The 21978-nt window shown below is 44.4% G+C and overlaps 1 protein-coding gene across 4 annotated transcripts; it reads right to left on the bottom strand.

Annotated features, from left to right (window-relative positions):
- Window positions 1-4827: 4827 nt before the first annotated feature.
- Window positions 4828-20566, bottom strand: IAPP (islet amyloid polypeptide). 4 transcript variants are annotated; one of them, XM_081210579.1, is made up of 4 exons: window positions 20492-20566; window positions 12338-12434; window positions 11982-12119; window positions 4828-5457 (listed from the first exon to the last, which is right to left on the bottom strand). In XM_081210579.1, the coding sequence occupies exons 2-4, from the start codon at window positions 12415-12417 to the stop codon at window positions 5286-5288; spliced, it is 390 nt and encodes a 129-aa protein (XP_081066705.1). In that variant the 5' UTR covers window positions 12418-12434; window positions 20492-20566; the 3' UTR covers window positions 4828-5285. The 4 variants fall into 4 exon arrangements, with proteins under 4 accessions (XP_081066705.1, XP_081066703.1, XP_081066704.1 ...); XM_081210577.1 differs by lacking the exon at window positions 20492-20566 and adding an exon at window positions 12902-13082; XM_081210578.1 differs by lacking the exon at window positions 20492-20566 and adding an exon at window positions 12752-12892.
- Window positions 20567-21978: the final 1412 nt, after the last annotated feature.

Here is a 21978-nt window from a genome sequence, read left to right on the forward strand (position 1 = left end):
AACAAATCATCCTCCCCCTTGTCCATTTTTGCAATACTTCTAATAATACTCCTCACAAAACTTCTTGCAACCCTACAAACGTCGTCTGTTCTTCACAATTACTTTTCAGAGAGGGAGACAAATTTATGGGGGAGAGGGCTATCGATGGCTGCTACCTATGATGGCTATGGTCTGCCTCCATAGTTGGAGTCAGCAAGGCTTCTGGATAAGAGTTTCTGGAAACCACAGGAGGGGAGAATGCTCTTGTGTTCAAATCCTGCTCACTGGTTTCCCACAGGCATCTCGACCGGCCGCTGTGAGAACAGGATGGGCAATTGGCCCAAACCAGGAGGCTCTCCTTATGTCCATATATTCGCCTTAGGCAATGGAGGGAAAACAAGCGAGCTGAATTAGTGGATGGCTTTGGTGAGGACAACAAAGAGGGGGAACAGGAAGTACAATAGTATAGAATGGTCTGGGGCTCTCATCCCTAGGAAGGAAGGAGGCGAAAAGACAGACAGGAGAGGACACTGTACAAGAGGAGCAAGGAGAAAAACTGTATCAGGGAAAACAGGAGAAAACATCAGAATGTCAGAAGAGCTTGTGGGATCAGGCCAATGGCTCATCTAGCCAGGCACCCTGTTCTCACAGTGGCCAAACACATGTCTGTGGGGAGCTTTTCATGCCCCTTGAAAGTCCCTCTTCACAGATGGAAAGTTAGTCCAGCCCTAGTTTGACCTTGGAGAACACTGACTCTTTCCATCTTTGTACATATAAAAATCTTGCTGCTGTGATCCAGGCACGGTCCGCAATTTAAAGCTCTGTGTCTGAGCAGCTTTTTCTTTTTTGCTCCAGAGCTTTCCCCACAAAAAAACACTCTTTAATTGGAGCAAATGTCAATCCACAGAAAACCCAAATTCAGCTTTAAGGTGGATTTTCATGGGGATAAGCCCTTAGTTTCTTGATTTTAATCTGCAGCCTTTATATTATTCAACTGTATGCAAGAATTGCTAGTCTGCCAAGTGCGGTCAGCAGGCACAAGCGACAGTGGTTGCCCTGTTGATGTCGATGATAATGATAATAACATTTGAATTTGGAAGCATCGCTGCCACCAATTGTAGATGCAGAACATAGCCATCAGGACTTATTAGTAGACATGTATAGAATTGCACAGAGCTTTTGAGGACTCCTGGGGTCAGAGACAAAGCTGACACTGGTGCTGTCAATGGCATCAACTGATGGTGTTATAGGAAGAGAAGAAGAAGAGTCCAGAGTTTGGTTCTCAGAGTGGCCAACCAGGTGCCCATGGGAAACCCACAAGCAGGACTGTGTTCTCCTTATTCACAATTCCCAGAAGCTGGTATTCAGAGGCGTATTGCTCCAAAGGTGGAGGTAGAACAAAGGCATGTGCTCTATGTGTCAAGTGGCTGCCAGCTCTGTACACCTCAAAGCAATCAATGTCAAAAGAAAGTAGTGAGATTCTGGTGCAGACATTTATTGCTCTCTCTCTCTCTCTTCCACTAAAATATTACTCCAAATGGAAATTGAACTCTTCTCTTTAATTTGAGGATTCAAACAGGAACAGATCATGCAAAGCAGTTCAGCATTGTCCCACGATAGCGACGCAAACCTGCATGCGTGATGGAGATAATTTTCATACATTCTATTGTTAGAGCACCTTTAGCATGACAAAGGAAGAACAAAGTTGCACAACGATTAGCATTTTAAATGGTTTATCTTGCCCTGAGATTTGACTTCAGCCTTTTGTCGGCTTTTCAGATTAGCACAGCGCGTAATGACTTTTGTGAAGATGATCCTTCTGATTTGACTGGCGCACGAAATGTAATAACGCAGCATTCCCGGGCTTGGAAGAACAGAGTTTCCTTTCCCCCCACAAGGAAGGGCAAAACCGGTTTGCAACTCAGAGGAATACTTTCAGCTTCAATCAGGGGTGGGGAAGTCCTTCCAGCCCAAGGGTTGCATTCCCCTTAACAGCAATCTTCCAGGGGCCACTTGCCGTTGGCGGTAGGGGCCAGAATCCAAAGGTGGGGAAAACAATGGGTGCAAATCTTACCTTTGTACTGTTGGCTGCATTCCAGCAGCCACTCACAAATCAGAGGTTTTTTCATGCAAACACTCCTAGATAAAGGTAAAGGGACCCCTGACCATTAGGTTCCTCGTGACCGGCTTTGGGGTTGCGGCACTCATCTTGCTTTATTGGCCGAGGGAGCCGGCGTACAGCTTCCAGGTCATGTGGCCAGCATGACTAAGCCACTTCTGGCAAACCAGAGCAGCGCACGGAAACGCTGTTTACCTTCCCGTCGGAGCGGTACCTATTTATCTACTTGTACTTTGAAGTGCTTTCGAACTGCTAGGTTGGCAGGAGCAGGGACTGAGCAACGGGAGCTCACCCCATCGCGGGGATTCGAACTGCCGACCTTCTGATCGGCAAGTCCTCGGCTCTGTGGTTTAACCCACAGCGCCACCCGCATCCCATGCAAACACTCCAACTGTGTCTCTATTCAAGCAAAAAAGAAGTATTATCAGTTCAAGGATGCATTCCAGCCAGGTTACAGGACTTGGAAGGGTACTGAGGAAGGTCAAAGAACCATAGAACTGTATAATTGGAAGGGACCACAAGGGCCATCTAGTCCAACCCCCTGCAATGCATGAATCTTTTTGCCCAACATGGGGCTTGAACCCATGACCTTGAGATTAAAAGTCTCATGCTTTACTGACTGAGCTATTGAGGCCTGGAGAGGAGGAGTAGCTTGGTGAAAGACCTGTGAGCCTGTTGAAGGGCTGCATCCATCCCCTAGGCCTGAGGTTTTCCACCCCTGGCTTAGATGGAGGCCATTATTATTTGTGACAATTGATGCCAAAGGTCTAAGAGGGCTTTGAGCTAAGGCTCCAAAAGATTTATTCTGGGATCTCTTTGCTGTGCCTGCTGGAGTAGCCAGTTCACGCATGACTTGTGTATGTTTATTGTTATATTTGGATGTGTTTTATTGTAAACTGTGAAATAGGCTCATTAAATAGAAATATCCTTTTGACACAAGTGGGGCTTGCTTACAGTGAGGGGTTGGCAGAGCGATTGGCAGGAGCAGGGCAGCAATAACTCACACGGTGCCAGTGAAGTTAACGGTTTATTCAAAGAAACAAAACAGCGCAGGAGATCAGGCCTCGTGAGCACAGCAACTATTCCAGGTAGATCTTGCCCCAGTGAGGCAGTTGTGAGGACTGAAGGTTGAAGGTCAGAGACTTCCCACAGCTCTTTAAGTCTCCTCCTCCTGCAACGCCATCACAAGCAATCTGAGGCTTCCTTGTCTCTGGTCCTCTCCCTTCATACCACTTCTGGTCCTCGGGGACCAGGGAGGAAGGGAGCTGGTCGCAGCAGGAAGGGGAGACCCCCTGGCTTCTTCAGCAGCCTGCCTTCACTCTGTCTCTTGAACTCCCCCCCCCGCTTCTTCCCTCTACTCTGTACTGCTCTCTGCCACAGTCTCTTCCTGCTCACGAAACCCTGATACGTCTTCAGCTTCCGACACCTCCTCCTCCCAGTCTGCTCCCTCTATTCCCTCTGACCACTCATCCTGAGGGCCAAATAGAGATGTCTGAGGGGGGCATGTTCTGTCTCCAGACCCAGGGCTAGTGGCAGACTTAGGCACTATGGTGCCCTGTGTGAGCCCAAAGGTGGGTAAGGAGGCACTTGGCTTTAGGAAGGAAGTGGGAGGGCTTCAGGATGCTGTCAGAACCTCCCTCCTCCTTCCCAAAGCCCAGCACCTCTCTTATCTGGCTTTCAGAGAGCACCCCCAGTGCATGTACCTCATCCACACAACCCTAAATCCCCTCATCCTCACTGCCAGGGCTCTCCATCCCTGGTATATGGAGTGGCTTAAGGCACGTTCAACAGGTAAGACCATAGTGTTAGGATTCTTTTCCAGTGCTGCAGTCATGAGATTGTTTTTATCACATGACGGTGTATATTTTCATTCCACGTTGTGGGAAGTCACAGAGACAGGATGTTTGTATTACTGTGTTTCTGTGATGTAGAACATTTGTCCTTTGTTCTCTCTTTCTGCTGTCTGATGCTGAAGAGGAAGGAGCTGAGTTATGATGCTCTGAGTGTGTATATGTAAATAAACGTAGTTTAGCCAAATGCTGCGCTACTGAGTCTGTACGCTGACTGCCTATACTCTGCTGATCCTGAAGTGTGCTGATGCCTCTAAGGCAGGGATGTCCAACAGGTCGATCATGATCTACTGGTCAATCCCTGCAAGGTTTTGGTTGATGGCAGTCAGTCCCTGGTCCCCTTCCGGCCCTGACCCCTTGCCCCGCCCCACCCTCCATTGTTGGAGAATGGAAGATGGAGTTTACAAACCCAGGCTGTTTTCCCCCCCCAGCGATTCTTTGGTGAGTTGCTGCTTCTCTTTGACCACCCAAATAGTGTAAAAACGGTGCAACCCCCCCTCCCAAAGCTAAGCCTAAAATTGGGGCTTTTCCCCTCCCTAAAATAAGTTCAACAACTTTGACCTGAACCCCAATAAAATGGGGCTTTCCCTCTCTCTAAGAAAAGCTCAACAATGTTGACCTGAACCCAACTGGTGGATCACTGCCTGTTTTTAATTTAGTGAGTAGATCGCAGTCTCTTGGAAGTTGGCCACCGCTGCTCTAAGGTATCAGTCGCTGTGATGTTCAGACTGGAGAAAGATTTTGAATCTCCCGAATGAACGACCAGGAGGGAGGGAACATGCCAGTTGGGCATGTGTCTGTGCCAGACTCCTACTCATGTGTAGGACCTCCTGACACATGGTTCCACTCAGGTGGGACTACAAGGATGTACACCTTGCATTTTGTCATTTTTTAAAATGTTTTAATTTTTAAAAAAATGAAAGAAAGAGAAACGAGTGGCTGTCACACTTTTACATTTCAGGTTTTGTGGCATGGGCGCGTGAAGTTTATTTTCTTTTGAAGGGAGGCGTTTCACAACCACATTGCAGGAGCGCTACGTGTTTCATCCTTCACAGACAGAGGCATGGTGAATCCTTGAAAGTCACGTACATCAGATACCACACAAAGAAAACAAGGCACTCTGAAGGATAGACAGGTATTCAATGACCAAAAGGGAGAGGGGTCATGTGGGCAGCCAAATCCACAGGCTGCTTTCCCGAGCGGCAGCCTCGTTCAGACAAAGAGAACTTGGGTGGAGGACTTTTAAGGATCAGGTCCTTGTACATTAAAAAAACAACAAACAGAGGGAGGGAGGGGGAATCCCTAAGGAGGACTGTGATCCTCACCATCTTGCAACGTTAAAGCTGTAGATAGGTTGGAGGCTCTCTGTCTCTCTTGCCGTAGGTGTTGGACCCCACGTTGGTCGGCGAATAGATCGCACCGATGGAGTTGCTGGACCGGACCAAGAAGTCTGCCAGGCGCTGTGTCACGCACGTGGCCGTGTTGCACTTCCGTTTCTCTAGGCGGTGGCTGGGGACATTGAAAAGAAGAGACACACCACTGTGAAAACCTTGGGACGGGCAGCAAGAATATTATTGGCCCAAAAATGGAAGCAAGAAGAATTACCAACATTAGAAGAATGGAGGATGAAATTGATGGACTACGCAGAATTAGACAAGCTAACAGGAAGGATCCGAGACCGGTGAGACCAGAGGTTTACCGAAGACTGGACTAAATTTACAGAGTATCTGAAAGTATTTGCGATGATCAAATTACGTTTGTAGGGCTACAAGAAGCTCTGTGAGAAGTAATTTAAGAAATATTGTAAAAATGGAAAGGAAGAAATGATTTGTTAGAAAATGTAAAGGCAATATTAAATTAGGAATTGCAGGAGAAATAATTAAGACGGAAGGCTATCAGAGATGCTGAAGGAAGTCAAAATAAGGATATATGTATAATAATTTGTGTGGTATGTCTTAAAATTTTTGTATGCTAAAATTAATAAAAAATATTCAAAAAGAAAAAAAGAAAAAGAAAAGAAAACCTTGGGACAGGCACTCCTGCTGCCATGGCTGATTGCAACATTAAGCTGCTTCACTAGAACATAACTGGCCCTGAGACAATGAACGGTGGTAGATAAATCTAATCAATAAATAAGTGCAGAAGAAGGGCCCTGCTGAATCAGGCTAATGGGTGGTCCAGCTTCCTGTTCTCCCAGTGGCCAACCAGGGAGCAGCACATGAGCACAAGATCCCTCCTGTGGTTTCCAGCAACTGGCCTTCAGAAGCATGACTGTGGAGGTAGAGCACATGATCATAGGTACAGCTATCGGTGGAACAGCTAGCTGGCTGTGATGGCTCTGCTCTGCTTCTATGACCAGAGGCAGTGATGCTTGAATTACCAGTTGCTAGAATCATAGTACTGAAGGGTTGGCAGGGACCCCAAGAGTCATTCAGTCCTACCTTCTGCAATGCAGGAATCACAGCAAGTCAGCAGAGGTCATGTCTGGGGAGAAGGCATGGTCTGGGAAAAGCCCCCAAGGGCCAGATAGACAGTCTTCAAGGGCTGCATCTGCCCCCCTTCCCCAGCCCGAGGTTTCCTACCCCTGGTGTAGGCTGTCAGCCTCCTCTTTATTTATTGAACTTTGCACATTGCGTTGTTTGACTCTGCTGTGTTGTGAAGTGACTTTGGACTCTCACACTTTCTTCATTAACCTAGAAATAGATTATCTCAGAAAGAAAGTTCTCTGAACTGTCATGAACCTTATGTCTAAAACTCCTGGTAGAGGACAAGGATCTAGAGATCACGCTAAGGGTGGCCAAATTCTATATGAGTGCCATAAAACTTAGGGAACAAGCTGTACTACCAAAATGATCAAGGTTTTAAATGACAATTTTAGGTTATATTTTAGTGATCAAGATTTAATGTATATTTTTATCTGTCACTATATCTGAATTGTCTCCGTTATACCCAATTGCAATTCAATGTATTCCTGTTGTGTTTTATGATTTTCCTGATGTATTATAAGTGAGCTGGAACTGGTCTGTGACCATAATAATAAAATTCATTCAACTGTCATGAACCTTCACTTGTTTTTGCTGACCTGGACGGCATGGGATAACCAACACATGATTCTACAAGTTCTATCAAGAGATCTAACAATCAAGCAAGGTATTGTCCCTCTTTCCCTTGACATTTACATCTCCAGCTATTTGTACATCTAAATACTACAGTGATCCCCATCTATTAAAATCTATGTTTTGTTAAATGTTTTGTCGAAGTTGCAATCCTAATGGATAAAAGATTGCACCTTCTGTCTGACATAGAGATATATTTTTCCATGTTTAATTTGAAAAGTAAACTCATCTTGCAAACAACTATGATCCAAATCTTACTTACTAAAGTTTATTCTCGGAGTGTGGATCATTATGTAGCTGAAATCAGGGCTGGCCCATCTACTGTATATAGGCCTCTTACCAATCCAAACCAGTTAGGCATGGACTTGTGGGTTTTTCTTCTTCCTTTCTTTTCCAAAAAAGTACAATTGCCTTTTCTTTCTGTTACGATCCCACATGAAGCAATTTTTGAAGATTGCTCCTAGTGGAACAAGAATGAAAAGATTCTTCTAGCTGTCAAACAAGCACAATAACAATAGACCTAGTGGATTTTAATCAGTCACACCAATCCTTGCAGGACCTTTCCAGATCTTTTCTTCTTAAAGCTGAATGAAGAGGTTAATAAATAACGAAGCTCAGTGCATGAAGCCAATATCTCAGTTGCATTGAAACCATATAACGACATTGTACCTTGTTCTGTATATGAGCTGATTTCACTGACAATCATGGATGCTTGAAAACGATTCTTCAAGCCATCCCGTCAGGAAATAGGTTTCAGCTCAGAGAGACAAGGGCTAGATTTTCTAAGGTGGTGGGGTGGGAAGACATGATGTTTCTCAGCCTGAGGTTTGCACTCCTATTTGGGCAAATGTCTAGGGGGGGTCGCATGGCAGTGATAGGCAGGGCCAAAAGCAAATGTGAACTGAGGTGGAAATTCTGGCAGGGAAACTGGAGAAGCTGGCAAAATGTGGGCTGGATGAGGTTATTTTTAGTGGATTTGTTAGGCTGGCTGACCGAACCCAAAGAGTGCTCATTAATGGTTCCTTGTCATCCTGGAAAAAAGCGACAAGTGGGATGCTGCAAGGTTCTGTCCTAGGTCTGCTGTTGTTCAACCTATTTGGATACTCATCCAATTTGCAGATGACACCAAACGCCACAGAAGACAGAATCAGGATTCGAGATGACCTCAACAGATTGGAGAACTGGGCCCAAACTAACAAAATGAATTTCAGTAGGGTTCTACACTTTGGCAGGAAGAAGCAGCTGAACAAATATAAGGCAAGGGACACCTGGCTTGCCAGTCGTACGCATGAAAACGATCTAGGGTCTTAATAACATGAATCAACAGTGTGATGCAGCAGCAGCTAATGCTATTCTAGGCTGCATCAACAGAAGTATAATGCCCAGATCAAGGGAAGTACAGTGGTACCTCGGGTTACAGATGCTTCAGGTTACAGACACTTCAGGTTACAGACTCTGCTAACCCAGAAATATTACCTCGGGTCAAGAACTTTGCTTCAGGATGAGAACAGAAATCGTGCTCCAGCGGCAGCGGGAGGCCACATTAGCTAAAGTGGTAGCTCAGGTTAAGAACAGTTTCAGGTTAAGAACGGACCTCCAGAACGAATTAAGTTCTTAACCCGAGGTACCCCTGTAATAGTACCGCTCTATGCTGCCTTGGTCAGAGCACACCTGGAATACTGTGTCCAATTCTGGGTGCCACAATTTAAGAAGGATGTTGACAAGCTGGAACATGTGCAGAGGAGGGCAACTAAGATAATCAAGGGTCTAGCCTTATGAGGAACGGTTGAAGGAACTGGGTATATTTAGCCTGGGGAAGAGGAGCCCGAGAGGAGATATAATAGCCATCTTCAAATACCTAAAGGGCTATCACATGGAGGATAGAGCAAGCTTGTTTTCTCCTGCTCCAGAGGCTAGGACTCAAACCAATGGCTTCAAGTTCCAAGAAAGGAGATTCCAACTAAAGCATCAATGACAGATGACCAACCAACATCTGCTTGAAAACCTATAGAATCATAGAATAATGTAATGTAATAATATAGGTCAGGCCCACATGGACATTTTGTGATATCATCTAATGGTCAGGAGGACATGGTTAAATCCTGTTTTGACTACATGCACCTGTTCCCTTCTTTTGGCAGGGGATTCTGTTGAAAATTGCTTTCTGATCCAGAAGGGGTATGCATGCTAAAACAAAGGAGGGGGAACCTTCCATTTTAGCAACACTTCTGACCTGATGCCATTGTGATGTCAGGTGATTGACAAATGGGCGGCCTATCAGGCCAATCCACATAAAGATTTGGCCCATGGAGCCACAAATCACAGAGGAGACTAGATTTCAGCTTAGGTGTAGCTAACACATAGGCCAGCAACTTCCATCTTTGTTGGTTGGACCAAAGAACAGCTGGTAACTAGGGAAGACGTTGGAGGAAAGTATTTTAGGGGGAGCAGTTGCCACTGAATGGAGCTCTTCTCTTTCTTCAGGAGTAGCTGATGGGAGCAAGATATTGTCATGCTAATCATTCTCATGATATCAGCAAGTTCTCTAAATAGCCTTTAAAAAGTGCATCTGAAAGTTAACATTGAGTCATTGTTGCTGCTTAATGACTTAACTATACTATAATTATCTTTCTCTGAAGATACCATGAAGCTGCTGCTCAAATCGATTGAATGACACCTAAATGGGGGGTCTTTTCTGTGTAACTTACAAGGGTTATTAACATTCATACATTTGCAGGGCATTTTGGAGAGGATTTATTCCCCTCCAATTCCCCTCCTTCTACCAGGCATAAAGCAACTGCTGAATGAATTACTCTGAGGACCAGCTAGTCCAACCCCCTGAAATGTAGGAATATCAGCTAAAGCATCCATGGCAGATGGCCACCCAGTGTGGTGTAGTGGTTAAGAGCGGTGGACTCGTAATCTGGTGAACTGGGTTCGATTCCCCACTCCTCCACATGCAGCTGCTGGGTGACCTTGGGCCAGTCACACTTCTCTGAAGTCTCTCAGCTCCACTCACCCCACAGAGTGTTTGCTGTGGGGGAGGAAGGGGAAGGAGAATGTTAGCTGCTTTGAGACTCCTTCAGGTAGTGATAAAGCGGGATATCAAATCCAAACTCTTCTTCTTCCAATGAAAGAGAATTCACCTTCCAGGTTAAGCATGCCCAGTTCCCTCAAACATTCCTCATAAGGCTTGGACACTAGACCTGCTGAAATCCAGTGATGTCTGCCTGTCTGCACAAGAACTCACACAAGTGGAAGCACGAGAATCGATACTGAATGAGCATCACGGTTCCTACTTGTAAAATCTGCACTGTGCATTCACTCCTTATGTCTCTCACATGAGGAGGGAATTGCAGCAAAGAATTTCAAGAGCACACCTCCATTCACAGCTACCTACATAGTTGTTGTTGTTTTAATTAGCATCCTCTGACAGGTATTCATCTCCCTACAAAAGGCATGGTCTGAGGCTGAGCACGGTTCCCTTACTAAAATTAGGAAACTAATTTAAAATTAGCTAGGCACTTAGGAAGCCTACCATGGCCTGCTGCCCTTTATTATATTGTTTCATTTGTTTATATCCAAATTGCTCTTTTTATAGCTGTTTACTAAGACAGTATTTATGGTTCCTTAAATGAAAATGCTCCCGGAACTCACAAAGAGCACACAAACACAGTAACTGTTTACATGGTTGTTATTTTTTAGGTTGTAAGGAACATTCACACATTACATTCGACGAATGCACAGTCTGTGTGTGAAAATAGTTGAGCTGTGCACACTCGTACAGTCATTCACAAGTAATGTTCGATGAGTGTACAGTCACCTGTGTACAAATGAACAAGGGCTCGCTTGAATGTGTGGAGTGACAGCTTATACCTGTGTGCAGTGTAATGTGTGAACAACCGTGTACATTTATCTGAGCAAGGAAGACTTAAAAACTAAAGTCTTATTTCCATGCCTGCTAACACTCTCTCCTGAACATCTTTTTAGGATAGGAGGAAAGAAAAATCCTAGGCAATAATCCTTTGAGAAATCAAAAAGCAGTAACTCCATGCAAACGAAACCTTTGCAAAGTTTGAAAAGTATCAAAAGTTTGAGTCATGCGTCTTTGTGGCTTTCCTGATATTTAATATGCCCCCCCCCCAAATATGTTAAGCATTCCTCCTTTTTTATTTCATTAAAATGGCCTTGGGGGTCAGTTTGATTCTAATTAAAGCAAATGGGAAATAATGAAATACTGCATACTCAAGGTATTAGGGATCTAAATAATCTTAATACTCTTAAATCTTCCCACTTGTTCACCCAATAGCTATTTCTTGTGGATTAGAGTAGTTAGGATAAATTGCTGACAGCCATTTAGTATTTGTATTTTTCTTTTCTACTTCCAAGAAAGTTTATGTTCAAGGAAAAAGTGACTTCTAGGAAAGAACACTGGAGTTCATGAGACACCCCAGATCTATAGCTATATCCTTGCTGTATCAACAGTAACACTTCATGCAATCTCAATTAAACAAAATTGGCATCATTGTCAAGTTCACCACATAAAAAAATAAATAAATCCAAATTTGTGATCTATTCGATCTTACTACCTGATTGGTAAAGTGCTTTTTGGAAATAAATTCAAGGAGGGTTAAAATCTTAGGCAGCTATGAGAGACTTGTTAGCAGAACCTCTATAAAACAGAAGCAATGATATACTATTCACTGCCAAATATGCTAGCAGTGGAATGAGCGAAAGTGCAAATTGCATCTGAAGGTGCGGAGCTGGAGAATATTGCAAACATTGTCTGGAGATATGAAATAACCACAGGAACTTTGAACGCAATGCCTAGGCAAGCCTCAAATGCACAACACAACACACCATCCCTCTGCGTATCTTTTGCATCTGAATCAAAAGCAATCCAAACAAATTTGGTACCTTCTGGGCTTTATTGCTTCCTCTCCGATCAGTGCACTGTTAATTCCCAAGAAGCCGCTACTTCGGGAGACGATGGGTAAGAGCCACTCTTGTCTGTTGGGAGTGCCATCGGATAAATCATCAGCCAAGGAGAGAAGTCTTTAAACAAGGATAAAAAGCAAAATTGCTCTTTCTTTTCACACTTCTCCTCCTCCTTCCCTTCCTCTTTATCTCCTGCCCTCCCTCTGCCTTTTGCAATTGATATGGCCAAACACAACAACGCCCAAACCCCCAAATCCACATGTGCAACACTACAAAAAAAAATTTAATCATTTGACTTCTTTTTAAAAAGCAGAATATGCTTAATAGTTACTGACCTGTCAACAGGCGTCGCTTCCAGGGAATTTAAAGTAATAGACAAAATGATGAAAAGGAAGGGTCCTTTGAGGCTGCACATCTCTCCTCCGGGTCTTTCTGGGAGTGGTGGGGAAAGAAATCACACGAGACAAACTTCAGCCAGAAACATTCGCTCTTCATTGCACACTGAGCACTACAATTGCATCCACACCGAATATTCAGTGTCAGAACAGAAAGAATAACCCGAAGATCCCCGTTCCAATCTAAACAATTAGAAAACATCTCTTCTGTTTCCCCAGATGTTTTAACAGAATTCTGCCTTAACAATTTCCCACCTCAATCCCGGCAAAATTTCCAGTTTGCGTTACTTTAGAATCCACCCCTCTTTTCTATACTTTTTTCTGATTTCGGTTTCCAAATAAGAACCCGGTTACCTGTCAGTGGCTGAGGAAGGAGCCGAGGAAATCTAGCAAATGCCAGTATTAGAAGCAATCGTGCAGGGAACAATCCCACACTTGCTTCTGACTCTGGGCTACCTTTTCCCCCACCTGTCTTGTTCGCAAGCGATACAAGCGCTTATAAACCCTTCATAGCTTTCTCAGCTCTGACATCAGGCAGGGAGAGAGAGAGAGAAGAGAGAGCGAGAGAGCTTCTGTCATTAACTTCTCTCCCTATAGATAAAAAGTGCCCCGATAATGAGCGGAGGCTGATGGGTCATCCCTCCATTTACACGTCGGTAAATCTTAGGCAAGCCAATTCGGGAAGCTCTTGTGAAGGGATGCTAATAACGCAAGGCATTGCGACATGAGAACCAACACCAGCATTTCGAGAAGAGGTCTAATAAGATGCAGAGAGTTGCTGTCCCCTTTGGGCGTTATCTGATGCTCAATAAGGCAACAAACCTTATTTTTTAAAAAGGAATTGTGAGGCAAGGAAGAGGAGATGAAACGCAGGGCGGAGAACTAATGAAATGCACAAAGTTGGGCATTCTGTAAGGATTTGTTTATTATTATTTAGTAAATTTGTAGACCGCCCGCCATCCGAAGATCGCAGGGCACTTCACAGCGTAAAAATGCAAATTGAGAATATAAAGTACACAATGACACAAAACAGCAAAAGGGAACCAATAACCTCCCTCCCACAAACACTTTGGTTTAAATAACCAAAGGCCTGGGAGAAGTGGAATGTTTTTGCCTGGAGCCTAATGGTATTTAATGAAGGCGCCTGGTGAGTCTTAATGGGGAGAGCATTCCATAAACAGGGAGCCACCACAGAAAAGGCCTGTACTCGTGTTGTCAGCCTCTGCCCTCTCTTGGGGAAAGGCACACAAAGAAGCGCCTCAGGTGATGATTGCAGGGTCCAGGTTGGCTCATATGGGGAGAAGTGGTGCTTGAGGTTCTTAAGAAAGGAAGAACTATCATTGTGTGTGTGTGTGTGTGTGTGTGTGTGTGTCTTTCATTCATCCATCCATCAATTTATCCATCTATTCCCACTAAAACTGATTGCAGAAGCTGAGTACCCACAACTTTGCAGCCAACACAAGGCAATTCAGAAATATGGGGAAGCTATCAGTGTGCTTGAGAGAACCCAGAGTTTTGCAGAAAGTAGGGGAAAATTCCCTTAAAGCAGGCATCCCCAAACTCGGCCCTCCAGATGTTTTGGGACTACAACTCCCACCATCCCTAGCTAACAGGACCAGTGGTCAGGGATGATGGGACTTGTAGTCCCAAAACATCTGGAAGGCTGAGTTTGGGGATGCTTGCCTTAAAGGATCCTTCCACTTCGGGGAGAACAAAAAAATACCCATTTAGGACTGAGCATGCTCACTGGCCATGGAATGCTGAATGTCTGTTGGGCATGGGAAACAGAAAATGGCACGCCCTGGTTGAAAGCCTGGCTGGCTGGCTGGAACCTGAACAGGAAAACTCCACACAGAAATAATTTGGTGCAGATTGTGTATGCCTGCATGTTTGTGTGACAGACAGTATAGTGGTACCTCAGGTTAAGAACTTAATTCGTTCAGGAGGTCTGTTGTTAACCTGAAACCGTTCTTAACCTGAGGTACCACTTTAGCTAATGGAGCCTCCTGCTGCCGCCGCATGATTTCTGTTCTCATCCTGAAGCAAAGTTCTTAACCCGAGGTACTATTCCTGGGTTAGCGGAGTCTGTAACCTGAAGCATATGTAACCTGAAGCATCTGTAACCCGAGGTACCACTGTATTGAATTGAATAATCAGAACTCTACAGTAAGACTGAATTGTTCTCTATGCACCTTGCAACCATGAAGTGAGATGTTTCACAGAGAGGGAAAAGTCTGAGTGCACCGTTAGTGTTGGGGCTGATGGGAGTTGAAGCCCAGCAATATCTGGAGGGCTACACAGGTTAGCGACCCCATAGCGTTTGAATGTGGCGACGCTCGTACTAGGGAAAACACAGGAAAATGTGTGAGGAAAGGGTTAACCTCCCTACCCCCCCCCCAGTAACATGGACCTGAATTTGAATTAGGCTGCTCATTCGTTTATCTTTTAAAGTAGGAGCTGCAGCTGTATCTAGTTGCTTACCAAATACAGTGGTACCTCGGGTTACATACGCTTCAGGTTACAGACTCTGCTAACCCAGAAATATTACCTCGGGTTAAGAACTTTGCTTCAGGATGAGAACAGAAATTGTGCTCTGGCAGCGCGGCGGCAGCAGCAGGAGGCCCCATTAGCTAAAGTGGTGCTTCAGGTTAAGAACAGACCTCCGGAACAAATTAAGTACTTAACCTGAGGTACCACTGTACTCTTCACATTATTCCTGCATGATCAGGAATGGGGTGATGGCTGTGCTGAGAGGCGAACCCCTTCCCCCTCTAAAAAATGTTCAGAACAAAACTTATTGGGAAGAAATCTGGAGCAGAGGCTATTTGCGTTCATCTGTCCCCCTTCACTTTTAACCATCTGGATTCTTTTCCAGGCTTCCCTCCTTCAACACAAGCATGCACCTCTGAAAATGGCAGGGGAAAAATGAGAGAGGGGGACAATAACCTGCCTTTTTCATTAGGTACTCATCGGATGACGTTTGCTTGACAGTTCTGCTATGAATAGTGACAGCCCCCCCCCCAAGTATTTGGGGAGCTGAGCCTAACTAAGAATCGAGATGTTCGTAATAGTTTTCTGCAAGGTGCAAAGTTGAGCACGCGAATAAACAAACGTGCAGCCGTTCATTGTGTAGGTGGGCTTACGGTGCCAAGAATGACTGGCTGTAGGAAGTTCCATTTATGGGCTGAGAGGAAGTTTTTGCAGTTTGAATGTAGGAAGGCAGAGTTTGGAGCTTGCTGGGGGGAAAGTGGCTACTATGTTTTTGACTGGCAGTGGCGCTGTGGGTTAAACCACAGAGCCTAGGACTTGCCAATCAGAAGGTCGGCGGTTTGAATCCCCGCGACGGGGTGAGCTCCTGTTGCTCGGTCCCTGCTCCTGCCAACCTAGCAGTTTGAAAGCACGTCAAAGTGCAAGTAGATAAATAGGTACCACTCCAGTGGGAAGGGAAACGGCGTTTCCGTGCGCTGCTCTGGTTCGCCAAAAGTGGCTTAGTCATGCTGGCCACATGACCTGGAAGCTGTATGCCGGCTCCCTCGGCCAATAAAGCGAGATGAGCGCCGCAACCCCAGAGTCGGTCACGACTGGACCTAATGATCAGGGGTCCCTTTACCTTTACCTAGTGGACCTATCTGCCAGCATGCTTGATTCCTAGTTGCTCAACCTCTACATTTGCAAAGAAACAGTTCCAAAAAAGCAATCCTAAGTCTCTAGGATGTTCTAGTATTGTCTACCTGCCTGCTTCCCATCTTCTCAACTTAGACATTAGCAAATAACCACTTGTTTCTGTTGGCATGCATGTCTATATGTGCAATTAATCACACATTATGAAATATTTAGATTTTTAGCACGCAAACCCAGAGTCGTCCGTGACTGGACCTAACGGTCAGGGGTACCTTTACATTTACCTATTTAAAGAGAGTAGTTTCGGTTCAATATACACCAGACAACATACACTGGTATACAGGGGAGTGCAATACTATATAACAGTAAAAAAACAAACCAGACTGGAACTTAGAATACAAGAATGATCAGTTCTACGGCAGAGCTGAAAATATTGATTAATTGTAGCCATTGTTACATGATGTAAAGCGGCTGGTTAGGCAAACAATTCAAATCAGATTGGAAGCTTAGTTACAACTAGGGATGCGGGAGGTGGGGTCAATTCAGTTTGCATTTAAAGGTGAACTTGCGTCATTCCAAAACAACATGAGGACCGACACACTGCCAGCCCTTTGGAATTCATAGTCATCTGAATTTGGCAATGCAGATCTCCAGCCAAATAATTTCTTCAAAAAAAGAAGCAGCATATACTAGGGTAACGTGTGCAAAAAATTGAGACATTAGCAAAAACCACATACTGACATGCATTCTGTTAGGGGAAATTGCTTGCAAAAATGTGAGTATTAGGCCCAAATGCCACAAAATTGCCATTAAAAGGTATATAAATTAGGAGTGATCTGCTCTGATGTGTTTTTCTGTGTGTGTGTGTGTGTGTGTTTGTCATTGCAAGCTCTTGTTTAAATGTAGAGATCTAAACTTAAGAGTGGGAAAATAAAAATGGAGAGAAACCGAAATTGACAGATTGACCCCATTCCTAGTTACAGCTGGGCCCGTTTGAGGTAAGAAGAACAACCTACAAAATATGGAGTAAGTGTAAAATATGTCAAGCAAATAAGAATAGAATGTTTGGCAGAAGGAAGGAAAGAGCAAAGAGGCCCTGCTGCCATCAGATATGTGGCTAAACCTGGAAACGGAAGATGCTGCCAGGATAGTGGCCATGGACACGATGTTTGCATGCTTGCTATTTCCTGGTCACCTTTTGGCCCCACAAAATTGAGGGGGAAGAGGGGGGGTTGCTCGGTGGCCCATCCATGGTGATCAACTAATTGCCGAAGCTTGCAGAGAGCCCTGAGTTGAGCAAGACATTGCAAGCGCTGCCAATCAACTTGAAATGTCCCAACCGAACCTCAGCTTGTTGGTTCACCATCCCGACTGTCCCCAAGGCAGCCCTGTTTCCCTTTTGCAAACACTTTGAGTAAGAAAGGAGAAGCCTGATGGGACTCTCTCGCCTTCGAAGGACCTCTCCGCTGTCTGCTAGCCCATCCACAGCTGCCATGGTGAGTTCTTTGCTCCTGGAGGGATGGAGTAGAAAGTAGAGGAGGACTATGTCTTCCTCTATTGGCTGCCCAGTGGAGCATTGTTGCTCAAGTTTTCGTAACAGCCCTAGTGGGTCTCTGCCACTTCTGATGCCCCCAATCTTAGCCAGTCATGTCTTCCCTATAGCCTTCTAAAAATAGCTGAAACAACAAACACAACATCTAAGGGTATTTCTGGCCAACTACCTTCATTCAGGAACAATCCCCCCTTTTAAAAATAAAAATAAAATCCGCCTTGCATTGCTTAGAATCTAACTAGATACAATTGACAGTTTCTGCCCACGGAGAACATTGGTGCCCCACTTCAAGAAATGGGACCTGGTGGGTAACCAAACGGAAATGTTTTTGGGTTATATAAAGCATTGATTGATGAATCACATAGTTAATGGCATTTTCGGGAGCGGAAGAGGACTCGGGAGATGCAGTGATGCCTTTGAACTGTCAGTCAAGCTGCCACACATTTGTTCATGAACCATTTTAACGACACGCACTGCACCCCGTAACAGGGGATCAAGCAGACCCCATAACAGAGGCATGCAATGATCCCTTAAGGACCTTCCATTAAAGGCCTTGTTTGCCTAAAACAGGGTCTTTTATTATTTTTGTTTTGATACACTATGGGAAAAAAGAATCAAACTGAATGATAGAGCTGCTTTAGACAACCAGAACATTTGATGTTTCCTAACATTCAGAAATGGATGTTTTTGTAATAAGATGTCTTAACGAATTTGCCTCTAGACCAGGAGCTATCCACCTGCTTACATTTTTTTAAAAACCAACCAAACAGAAGCAGCAACAAATGAATGCACGGAGTTTCAGAAAGAAGATGCTTGTGATGACCTTTGTTTTGGGAAGAACTGATGGAATAATATTGTTCAGGGCTTTGAAGCTGGAAATAAGGGTGATCGCTTATATATTCTGTTGGCAGATTTAAAACAGATAAAAGAAGCTGTATTTTTTGCTCCATAAGATGCACCTGACCATAAGACGCACCTAGTTTTTAGAGGAGGAAAGGGGGAAAGCCCCTTTTTTTTGGGTTCAGCTCACAGTTCTGCAGTTTCTTTAGGAAAGGAAAGGGAGCTGTTTCTACAGTTTCCAGATAGATAACCTAATCAGCCAGTCACATGTCGCTGGGGAAACAACCAGCCTCCATCTGCAGAACATTCAACAATGGAGACCTGGGCAAGGGGCCGGACCGCAAAGGGAGCCAGCGATCGACCACACATTCATTCCATAAGACGCACAGACATTTTCCCTTACTTTTTAGAAGAAGAAGAAGAGTTTGGATTTGATATCCCACTTTATCACTACCTGAAGGAGTCTCAAGGCGGCTAACATTCTCCTTTCCCTTCCTCCCCCACAACAAACACTCTGTGAGGTGAGTGGGGCTGAGAGACTTCAGAGAAGTGTGACTAGCCCAAGGTCACCCAGCAGCTGCATGCGGAGGAGCGGAGACACAAACCCGGTTCCCCAGATTACGAGTCTATCGCTCTTAACCACTACACCACACTGGCTCTCACACTGGCTTTTAGGAGGAAAAAGTGTGTCTTATGGAGCAAAAATGGTATTTCGCACAGCACATAGTCAAATTATGGAACTTGCTCCCCCAGGAGGCATTGATCACCATCAACTTGGATGGCTTTAAAAGAGGATTAGACACATTCATGGAGGAAAAGGCTACTAGACATGATGTCTATTCTCTGCCTCCATGGTCAGAGGCAAAGGCTTCCAAATACAGCCATACCTTGGATCCCGAATGTCTTGCGAGTTGAACGTTTTGGCTCCCAAATGCCGCAAACCTGGAAGTGAGTGTTTGTGAACATTCTTTGGAACCTGAACAACCAGCATGGATTTTGCGGCTTCCAATTGGCTGCAGGAGTTTCCTGCAGCCAATCAGAAGCCGCACCTTGGTTTCCGAACATTTTGGAAGTTGAACGGGCTTCCGGAACGGATTCCGTTCGACTTCCAAGGTACCACCACACCAGATTTTGTGAACAAATACTATGGAAATGGAATGCTGGACTATATGGGCCACTGGCCTGATCCAGAAGGCTATTCTCATGGAAGCAAAGATATCTCAGTTGATTAGATCATAGTGCTTATAATACCAAATGCACAGGTTAGATCCCCAAATGGGACAGCTGCATATTGCTGCATTACAGGTGGTTATGGACTATGTTCTTAAGCCCTGTTTAGACAATCTAATTAGGAGAGCTGTCAGTATGTAGAAAGAGATATTCAGTTTCATTCACATTTTAATGCAAGTTTCCCTAAAGTTTTCTGGGGGGAAAATAGCGAACATAGTTAATGGCATTTTCGGGAGAGGAAGAGGACTCGGGAGATGCAGTGAAGCCTTTGAACTGTCAGTCAAGCTGCCACACATTTGTTCATGAACCATTTTAATGACACGCACTGCACCTTGTAACAGGGGAAATATTTCGCTTGTAAAAGCGAAATATAAGAAGCCTTCACACTTCTCTGAATTTTGCATTGTAGTTCTCCAACCAAATGGTGTGTACAAGAATGCATGCATTAGGAGAAAGTGTGCATAAATGTATATATTTATAAAAATAACATGGGAAAATGCATTGTATTAGGGGGGATGCTGTGTATTGGGGGGGACATAAAGTATGCAAATCTGCATGCAAAAATATGTATATCAGGAATAATGTGCAGTAAAATGCTGGCAAAATTTCATGAAGACTTAAGAAAAATGCACAAGCCAATATAGAAAACTAAATTGATGATTGTGAAGATAGGAAAATGAGGAACTTGGAGAAACAAAAAATGATAGATTCACCCATCCCTAGGATTCCACATAGGACCTCTGGTTCACAGAAGTGCCTTTAACAGCAGCCCAGGTAAAGCACAATGGCTGTGGGAGGTTTGGGATTGGAGGGGGGGAATTGATTCAATTCGTGTTTAAAGGCAAACTTACCTTATTTGCACATTGTGAAACAATACACGAGCTGAAACACAGCCTCCTTCGAATTTTGCGCTTCTCCACCTTTTGCAATGCAGCCTGGTAAAGTGTGCAAAATGGCACAGGGTACTTATGAATTCATGTTACTGGTGAAAACCACAATGTAAATTCATTGTATCAGGGGAAATCGCTTTGCAAAAAGGTCTCCATTAGCCAGAATTACATACAAACACTTGTGTATGAGGGGATATTTTCGCTAAAAATGCTGATGAATTTTTGTGAAAGCATTAAAAAAAATGCAGAAACTGAAGTGGAAACATAGAGGACTGAACAATAGACCAGAAGAAAGACAGAGAGAGAAACTGAGAGAAAACCAATTGACAAATCTGCCTCTCCCTATTTGGGACAGTGGGCCCTTTGCTAATAAAATCCCGCTTCTGCAGGCATAAAATGCCATATCTGCAGACCATGAGCCTCAGGTGAAGGGCAGTGTAGAAATTCAAAAAATAAATAAGATGTATGAAAGCAATTGCAAACATACATGTTCAAAGGCAAGCAACAACTGAAGTATCAAATTCCATATCTGTGTTCTGCACCAGCCTTGGCCATTGATGAAAATTACAACCACTGCAAATTCCTAACTGCTAAGGACATTATGTATACAGGGAGCAGGTCAGGCTGGGTGAACAGGCATGCAGCTGTTCACACTCAGGGGAATGCCCTCTGCAGGAGCACCTCTGTTAAAATCCTTCCTGTTTTGTTTGTTTAGGTTCTGTGTTTTTTTCCCCTGGCATGCAACATGCTTGACAAACTTCACCTTTGACATCACTCATTGATGCCTTGTGTCAGCCTGTGGTTATGGCTGCCAGTTTTCCAACCAGTCATCGGAGCTGCGCTTAAACAGCCACTCGATCTGCCAGTGGCACACATGCCCATTGCTACAAATCAAGACATGGTTCCAAGAGCCTTTTCTATCAGCTGCCACCCAACTCAGGGTAGACAGGAAGTCAGTTACATTTGTGTGTTTGTGAAAGTTCAGATAGCCAAGTTTGGTCCTGTGCCTTTTAACAGGTGGAAGGGGAGTTGGCCGGCTTGCCCTGCCCCCACAACTCCACCCCCAACCTTTGCACATTGAAACTGAAGCTCAGCAGTTATGCTGATGTCCCTTGAACCTGCTATTCTCCCTAGGAGGAAAAGGCCATTGATTCCAATGGAAGCTATAATGATGATTTATGAACCACCTGATACAATAGAAAATCTTCAAATGACAAAATAGAATCCAATGCATAAATGCAATTTAAAACCATATTTTTTTAAAAACAACAACAACGAATAATACTTAAAATACTCATCCAACATCATTTCAATAAGGGGAAGTCCTTATTTCCCAGTTATGTAGGATCATAGAGTTTGACGGGACCTCATATGTCATCTATTCCACCCCACTGGAAACCTATGATGTGTGAGAAGAAGATTGCTATGACCCAGATACCTGTTTATGT

Source organism: Podarcis bocagei (assembly GCF_964188305.1).
Source record: "Podarcis bocagei genome assembly, chromosome: 10".
Taxonomy (NCBI): domain Eukaryota; kingdom Metazoa; phylum Chordata; class Lepidosauria; order Squamata; family Lacertidae; genus Podarcis; species Podarcis bocagei.